This window comes from Microtus pennsylvanicus, chromosome 7, assembly GCF_037038515.1.
Source record: "Microtus pennsylvanicus isolate mMicPen1 chromosome 7, mMicPen1.hap1, whole genome shotgun sequence".
Classification (NCBI taxonomy): Eukaryota; Metazoa; Chordata; class Mammalia; order Rodentia; family Cricetidae; genus Microtus; species Microtus pennsylvanicus.
This window is the reverse complement of record NC_134585.1, coordinates 3,186,614-3,195,233: the sequence shown is the minus strand read 5'-3', so window position 1 is coordinate 3,195,233 and position 8,620 is coordinate 3,186,614. Positions and strand designations below refer to the sequence as shown.

Genomic DNA, 8,620 nt, shown 5'->3' with positions numbered 1-8,620 from the left:
TCTTCCTAATCCGGAGACCAGCTGGAGATAGAGCGGAGCGGAGCGTGGGGACACATTCAGGGAAGTGGAGAGGTTGGGGGTGGGGGTGGGGCGGACAGTTGAGCTCTGGGTCCGTGGTCAGCTTTCCACCAAGAGAGTTTCCTGGCTCCCAAAGCAGCTTTTATAGCCTAGGAAGAAAGGGAGCTTGATAAACCGCCCGGGAGGGAGTGGGTTCCCAGACCCGCGCCGGCTCTCTATGGTTAAATGCTTCTGTCTTTCACTGTCTTGCTTTGACACTCTGTGCCTCCTTCCTTCCCCACAGCCCCGCCTCTGCCACCTGTGTCCCTCCGAGTGACAGGGGGGTTTACGCACTACCTCCTAGGTGACCTCCCTTTCAGAGACAAGAAGGTTGTCTAGAAGCGGTCTTTTGGAAGGGCATAAGGTGAAAAAAGTTAATCCTATGCGCAGGTCAGGCCTGCGTATCCTGGGAATGCTTCAGCGACCGCCCCCACGGACCTCAGGAAACCCCCTACAGTCCGGTCCTCAAAGCCTAGGGCGCGAGGAGGTTTACCTAGTAACTGATGATGTTAGGCTGAGACACTCAGTGATTGGTCTGATCTGCCTACCCAACTAATCTGACAACTCTCCCTTTGGGTTCCAGGTTGGTTGAGTTAGTAGATGTAAATTTAGGATCTAGAGGGGGCTGAGTGACCTGGGGACAGTTCTGCAGCAAGGAACAGGGACCAGAGCAACAGGCACCGTATTTTCCTCAGTGCGTGGAGACATTTGTCCAGGCTGGGTCAGTAGCGATCTAGGGGTCCCTGCAAGATCCCGCCCAGGGGCCTGACCTTCCTGCACCTTCAGAGAGGACAACATGGCTATACTCCTCCCGCTGCTGCTGGGCCTCAGCCTGGGCTGTGTGGGAGTAGGTAAGGAATCCCCTCTTGGAACCCTCCCTTCCTTTCTGGAACCACCTCCCCCAACCCTCCTCCCTGGAACCTCCGTCCCCTTCTGGAACCCCCCACGTCCTGCTCTAGCAGGTCTGAGTGCTCCCACGATCCAGTCTCCCCACTGCGGCAATTCCTCCAGTACTGGACTGTGTTTTTACAGCAATTTTAGTAATGGGCCAGTTTTGTAGATTGTGTAACGGATGCCCCTGCTGGGATGTAGGTTAGGACTGTGTGCCCCTTCATCCTGGGTCCCAGCGTGGCACCTGGCATATAGTAAGTGCTCTGTAGACTTCTACAGAGTCAAAAGTCAGGACTATTTCCAGCATAGAGCAAGGCTGACTTTTTCTTGACTCTGTTTTCTTCTCTCCTCTCCTTCCCCTTTGTCTGTGTGTCTGTCTCTGTCTTTCTTTCATCTGAGAGAGTCACACGGTATAGCCAGACTAGCCTTGAACTCATGGCAATCCTCCTGCCTCAGTGCTGGGATTACCACGGTGCTCACCACACTCGCTTGGCCCTTTAGCTCCCTGTCAGTAATGAGCTTCTCTGAAGGCCTGTGTTTGGGGTGGACCACCAGGCTTACCACGTAGGGACCTCTGGCTGTTCTCCCCTGTCACCCAGTCTCAGGTGTAGAGAAAGAGGCGCTAACAGTTTTCAGTTTTGTGCACGTGAATCTCTAGCTCATTCCCAACCTGGATGCCTCTGATGGTGTGAAGGTGACCATGTTGTATGGTTTTATATTGGTAGAAAAGTGGATTGACTTTAAAATGACTTTTCTGTGTTTCTGTTTGTTTTGTTTGCTGTTGTTGCCAAGAAAGCCTGGCAAACTGAGTCATTTAAACTTATTGTTGTAAAACTTAAGACCACTGCACATGAACAACGAGGGCTGAGTTTAGTTTTAGGGCCTGGAGAGGTGGCTCGGCTGTTAGGAGCACTGGCTGCTCTTGCAGAGGACCCAGGTTCAAGTCCCAGCACCCACATGGTGGTTCATAACCATCTGTGACTCCAGGTTCAGGGGGTCTGATGCCCCCTTTGTGGCCTTTGATGGCACCAGGCTCAAATATGGTGTACAGTCATGCATGTAGGCAAAACACCATATACATAAAACAAAATAAATAAGTCTTAAAAAATAGTTAAGTCTCAGGTTGGAAATTAGAGGAAAGGATCTAAAAATGTCTCTGCTGCTGTCATTCCCCCCTTTCCTGTGGCGGCCGGAGCTCCCAGAGTGGTAGTGTAGTCAGCAGGCGCAGCCTGAGGCGGGAGATCTCGGCCAGACTGGCTGCAGCTGCAGCTGGGGTTCTCTGCTTAATTCAACACTCCTGTGACGGGTGCCCCCCCCCCCATTCTCATGGACTGGATAGACAACCTACAGTCCAGTTCAGTGCCGACTCTAACAGAAGTTATCACAGACCAGCGGCTGAAGGCTCAACCCACGAGACAGTTCCCCACATCAGACACGAGCTCAAGCCGTAAGCCCAGCATCTCCCACAGCTTCTGCCCAGCTTGGCTGAGCTAGAGCCCCTTGGGTAACAGAGAGGAGAAACAATCTGTGCGAATAGTTTAGTATTGTTCACTTATTGTAAGAGTTTATCTGTGTGTATGTGTGCGTGTCCTGCTTGTCCGCGTGTGCACCGCACCCGTGTAGTATCTGAGGAGCCCAGAAGGGTATGAGACTTCCTGGAACTGGGTTACAGTGAGCCGCTGGCTGGGGGTGCTGCAGTCAGAACCCTGGTCCTCTGCAGGAAGAGCACATGCTCTCAACCGCTCAGCCACATCTCCAGCCTCACGAGGAGTATTTTAGAGATCACAGTCTGGGTTTTATAGGAGGAAGTCCAGACCCTCAGAGGCGGTGGGGTCAGCCACTTCCCTGGCATGCGGATGTGTTTACCAACTGGGAAGGTATCAGAACCCTACAATTTGGGTTTTTTAGGCTTCATCAAATAGACAGGAATTATTTTTTAACCCAGCTTCAAGTACCCATCCACAAGGATGGAGGTACAAATCTCAGGTCTCCAATCACGGTTCAGTCTTTCCATGGACAGGCCCTATCCCAAAGTTCTATTAAGATTGACCCCACTAGAAGAAGAGACCCTGTGGTCACCCAGTTCCCAGGGATTCAAAGCTCTGTCCAGAAACACGTTAAAGATCAGATGTTAGGACAGAAAATGTATCCACTCCCTGCTCCCACCACTCAAGCAGTTATATGGGTTTTAGGGACTTTGTGCAGAGATGGTATTTGCAATGGTGCCACACAGCGAGCAGACACTGATGGAAGTTTTCTGGTTCTTCCAGGTGGCTTTGTGGCCCACGTGGAGAGCACATGCCTGCTGGATGACGATGGGAACCCACAAGACTTCACGTACTGTATCTCCTTCAACAAAGATCTGCTGGCCTGCTGGGATCCAGAGGAAGGAAAAATAGCCCCCTGTGAATTTGGGATGCTCTATAACTTGGCTAAATCCATCTCAAATTACCTCAACAAAAATGAACAGCTACTCCAGCGCTTGGGCAAAGGGCTTCAGGACTGTGCCATGCACACCAAGCCCTTCTGGAATGCACTGACCCACAGAACAAGTGAGCAGAGGGGTGCAGAGGGGGTGCAGAGGGGCCGTCGGAAGCAGAGCTGGTGGACAAGTAGATCACTGAGCGTCGAGGGGTTGATACCTGAGCAGGAGAAACGGTGTGGACCTGGAATGCAGGAAGTGGGAGGCTGGACAGCGAGGGGAGCAGTGTGGCTGAGGGAGACGGAACAGAAGACGCAGGATGGGAGGTGCAAAGAGAAGGAACTGACGAGGCCCAGAAGCAGGAATCTCGGTGCTTTAGGGCTGAGTCAGAAACCCCCAGTGACTTTCCCCAAAATGTTCCTGCCTCTCATTTTTATTTGTTTTAGTCAAAGAATTTTTTTTCACTACTGGGGATTGAACTTGGGGCCTTGCACGTACCCAGCAAATGCTCTACCACTGGGTTATGTCCAAGACCCCTTATTCCTATTTGTTCTGAGTCAGGGTCTCCCTAAGTTGCCCAAGTTGACCTTGAACTTGTGACTCTCCAGCTTCAGCCTCCCAGTTAGCTGGAATTACAGGCCTGGATCCCCAACCTGGCTTGTTCCTGGTTCTTTAGCTCAGATTTTGGTGTTTGGAATGGGTGCAGGCGTGGGGACATCTAGGGTTGTTCCAATGCCAGCTCTTTTCCTCCCCGAATCCTTTACACTGAGAACAGCTCATGAGAATGGCTTAAAGTTGTATAAGTAAACTTTGAAGATCTCCATAGGTCAGAGAACTGTGTCATAAGATACAGTTGCTGAGCCACCTTTTCAGCGTTGCTTGGCTACAAATCCCTGGGTCCCACTCTAGACAAGGAGAAAATACCTTAGGTGAAGCCAAGGGAGTCTGTATTTTAACATAAATTCTTGTATTTTCACTAAAATATTGCTAAAAAAAATACTCTGATAGAGGCAAGCAGGAGAGTCACTTGGGGGGATAACCTGGTAGATGATGACCATATCAATAATCCCATTGCCAGGCATCGTGGTACAGGACTATGGTACCAGCACTTGTGGGGAGGCAGGAGACTAAGAGTTAGGGCCATCCCCAGTTACATTGTGCGTGCGAGGCTAGCCTGGGCTGTATGAGACTCCATCTCAGAAAACACACAGCATGTGCCCTTGCGAGATAAACACAGACACTGTCCAGACAGCTCGTGGCCCAGGGGCATTTCCCATCTGTGATCAAACATGACTTTGAAGGAGAAAGAAAGGGGCAACCAGAGAGGAAGAGAGATCCAGCCAGGTGGGGGCGCATCCTTTCTCTCTCACTTGGTGGCTGTAGAAGTCTTTGAAGAAGAAATGGGACTTTCAAACCACAGTTGTTTCTCCCACACAGGACCGCCGTCTGTTCAAGTAGCTCAGACTGCTCCAGTTAACACGAGGGAGCCCGTGATGCTGGCCTGCTATGTGTGGGGCTTCTATCCAGCGGACGTGAGCATTGTGTGGATGAAGAATGGGCACCTTGTCAGGCCTCGCAACAACAGAGAGAGGACTGCCCAGACCAACGGGGACTGGACATACCAGACTGTCTCCTACCTAGCCTTAACCCCCTCCTACGGGGACATCTACACCTGTGTGGTACAGCACGAAGGGACCTCCGAGCCAGTCCGTCAGGACTGGAGTAAGTGGTGGGAACTGGGATGTTGGTGGTTGGGAGAGGAACATTGGTATTTGGCCAAGTGAGACGTGAAGAGATGCCTGGTACGTGGTAGAGAAAGGGATGCTGGGATGGGAAGTCTAAGGGTTTGCAGCCAAGTTAGGGCCATGGACTAAAGGACAGACGAGTCATGGCGTGGATGTCATCCATCAGTTTGAGGGAGAGAGGAGAGGCCGATTGTCTCCCCAGAAGAATGTAGGTTTGATAACACTTCCGGAACAAAGCTCTGGAATTGGCTGTTTTAGTTTTCCTAATATTCAGCCATCTTGTCAGGTCAGGACTGGGCATGGAAAAAGTGATGAAGACTGAAGAAGAAGGGCTCTTCTCTCGGTGCAGGGCTCTGATGGATTTGGGCAGCCTCTTTTGAGCCTAAGGGGATGAAGCCGTGGCTGTAGACACTTGGTGGACACGTGAAGGGTTAGTTGATATAGAACTCACTGACACTGTTTGAACCCTAGGACTGGGGGTACGTAAAGGTAATGAGGAGGTGCATACATAATGAGGGGGTGCATACAGATTTGGAGATTGTTGGAAAAGAAGATGGCTCAGTGATTAAGAGCATTGCCCGCTCGTCCAGACGACCTGAGTTCAATTCCCAGCAACCACATGGTGGCTCACAGCCATCCTGTAATGAGATCTGGTGCCCTCTTCTGGTGTGTGAACATAAAATAAATAAATAAATCTTAGAAAAAATGAGGAAAGGGAAGGGCAGCTAGAGAGTCGGGGAGTCGGTTCCCCTGTGGGGAGTGTGTGTCTGTTTTAGTGGGTCCCTGGGAGTGGATGGTGTCCAGGTTGGGGTGACTATGGCTGTGATGAAACACCACACCCAAAAGCAAGTTGGAAGGGAAGGGTTTATTTGGCTTGCGTTGGTCCAGCATTGAAGGAAGTCAAGACGGGAACTCAAACGGGGCAGCAACCTGAAAGCAGGACCCATGGAGGGCACCGTATACTGGCTCGCTCCTCATGGCTTGCTCAGCCTGCTTTCTTATAGAACCCAGGACCACCAGCTCAGGGGTGGCCCCACCACAGTGGACTGGGCCCTCCCCCATCAATCTCTAGCTAAGAAAATGACTTACAGGCTTGCAGCTGCAGCCCGATCTCATGGAGGTGTTTTCTCAGTTGAGGTTCCCATGTCTCAGATGAATCTAGCCTGTGTCAAGCTGGCACAGGACTAGCCAGCACAGGTGGGAAGCAAGAGGAGAGTGGGGCACACATGCCCTTGAGCTTCCCAGGGTCGGTCTCCTTTGTGGGGTGTGCAACAAGTTCCTTTGGTGATGGGGCAAGAATCCAGGTGGACTATAGTCCAGATAGAAGCATCTCTGGCAGGCGGGGTGGCGAAGGGCGGGATGGAGGGAGATGTGGGCAATGTGGATGTAGGGGACTCTTACCGTGGGACCTTGGAGGCCTGCAGAGAAAAGAGACCCTTCTAATAGGAAGCTGCTCAGAGCAGAGATGGGAGTTAACATTACCATGGGTGTGAAGGACCCCTGGCTGCTGGGGAGGGTGCCCTGGCAGTGGAGGAGCCACAGAGAATGCCTTGAGAGTCTCCACCTGGGGAGAGGGAGACAGAACTGGGAGGTAATTCTGGGTAAACAGGTTCCCCAGGGCTGTCTGGAAGTGGATGATGGGGTCATAAAAAGCCATTTTCTTGGGAGTGAGTTGGTTAGCATCAGACTCTCCCAGCTGGATGCTGGGGATAAGGGTCAAAGAATAAAGACCTTTGACCCCTGTAGGTGCAGGCTGAAGGAAACCGAGTTGCCTGAGGCTAAGCTGTAGACATTAGTTCTAAGGGTTCTCCTTTACTTTGCAGCGGTCGGGCTGTCCCCCATCCAGACGGTGAAGGTTTCTGTGTCTGCAACCACCCTGGGCCTGGGCTTCATCATCTTCTGTCTTGGTTTCTACAGTTGGCGGAAGTCCCGCTTCTCTAGTGAGTGATCCCCTGAGCCCTCCCAGCCCTTCCCGTTCTTCAGTCTCTGTGCTCAATTCTCTCATTCCCACGTCTTCTGCTGTAAAGAGTTCGATTCTTTCATCCACGAGGATTGGTCTAATCAGTGTCTTCCTCTTCTAGGCTACATTCCTCTCCCTGGATCCACTTACCCAGAAGGTACCATTCCTGTTGATTTGGGGCTCACTGACCCTCAGAAGGGGTGGGGTGCTGTGTTCCGTTAATGGTGCTCAGAGCAAGGACCATTTATCAAAGGGGGTGGTTGGGTGAAGACATCACACTCAGGCTGCTATGGTTCTAGAAATGGAAGAAGGGAACCCGAGTTCCCTCTCCGACCCTGCAGGGTACCTGTGAGGAGGGGCTGGAGGTCACGTCTTTGTCTTTGTCGTGGTAACTGAGTGCTGGCGCTGTCAGTGTCTGAAGCCTCTGGCGTCAGGGGTGGGGGTCACACGGACAGATGTTGGTCTGTCGGACCATCTTCTCTCACTCTGGTTCCTATTGTCTCCAGGACGGCACTAGAGGACAGAATCCCACACAGAGAAGGAGATTCCGATTCTTGAGGATGCCTCCTCGGCCTCCAACGTCTTCAGGACACCCCACTTTCTTGCATCATAATTTCCTCTACTTGGTTCCCTGTCCCCATGTAAATATTAGCAGCTTGGAGGTATTCATAATCCAGTTGCTCTCCCAGGCTCTTTCTGAGGCGAGCTGATCTGAGGAGGGGTCAGGGCCCTCTGGAAGAGGGGCTTCAAGGCCCTCCAGAAGGCCCCACCCCATGACAGAGGGCAATATGTTGTGAGTGACCATGCCTAAGAAATAAACTGCTGGAATCACTGGCCTTCCTCAAGTTTGTTGCGGCTTTGGAGAAGGGATGGCGGCAGAGTGCGCTGAAGTCGAGCCTCTCCTGTGGCATAGCCAGGGGCACCGCCCAGTATCTCTCCTGTATGAAACATCTGCAGGCAGCTTTCGAAATCATAATTCATAAGAAGAAATTAAACTGTAATGAAGTGGAGTCACCGTGTGAGGGAGAGGGAGGGGCTCACAGCCTAGCTCATAGAAGGCCTTTTGAAACTGCATTTTATTTACTGTGTGTGTATATGTGCATGTGTCTGTGTGTGTGTGCATGTATGTGGTGTGTGTGTGTGTGACATGCACATTCGAGGGCACTTGCCACTGCACGCATCTAGAGGTCAGAGGACACTTTGCAGGACCGGGTTCTCTTCTCCCACTCTGTGGGTTCTAGGGGTTGAGCTCAGGTCGTTCGCCTGGCAGTGGGTGTCTCCACTCACTGATCCACATTGCCGACCTGTGAGGGATCTTATGATCACTTATGTAAAGAGCCACGAATGCACCCAGCATTCCCAGAGCCCACAGCAGTGGTCTCTGCGGTTCCTGCTCAGTGTTTGGGTTGTTCCTTCCATAGCGTCAGTAGGGAAGGGGCGATTGCTTCTTTAGAGCAGAGGGGACCGTCAGGAGACATCTGTTTTCCAGCGGAGACAAAGCTGGGTGTAGGAAGTTGGTCTGTGGAGTTGCTTTTGGAATTAGAG

At 51.8% G+C, this 8,620-nt stretch overlaps 1 protein-coding gene across 1 annotated transcript; it reads left to right on the top strand.

The window, feature by feature from the left end:
• Nucleotides 1-381: 381 nt before the first annotated feature.
• LOC142854260 (class II histocompatibility antigen, M beta 1 chain) lies at nt 382-7,920 on the top strand. The gene is made up of 6 exons (XM_075979569.1): nt 382-908; nt 3,219-3,500; nt 4,808-5,092; nt 6,939-7,055; nt 7,197-7,232; nt 7,582-7,920. The coding sequence occupies exons 1-6, from the start codon at nt 854-856 to the stop codon at nt 7,590-7,592; spliced, it is 786 nt and encodes a 261-aa protein (XP_075835684.1). The 5' UTR covers nt 382-853; the 3' UTR covers nt 7,593-7,920.
• Nucleotides 7,921-8,620: the final 700 nt, after the last annotated feature.

Excerpts from the sequence above, each read along its gene's own strand:
- LOC142854260 (XM_075979569.1), top strand. The coding sequence starts at position 854 with ATGGCTATACTCCTCCCGCTGCTGCTGGGCCTCAGCCTGGGCTGTGTG. Across the intron at positions 909-3,218 it reads CCTGGGCTGTGTGGGAGTAG|GTGGCTTTGTGGCCCACGTG; the intron begins GTAAGGAATCCC and ends TGGTTCTTCCAG. Across the intron at positions 3,501-4,807 it reads TGCACTGACCCACAGAACAA|GACCGCCGTCTGTTCAAGTA; the intron begins GTGAGCAGAGGG and ends TCTCCCACACAG.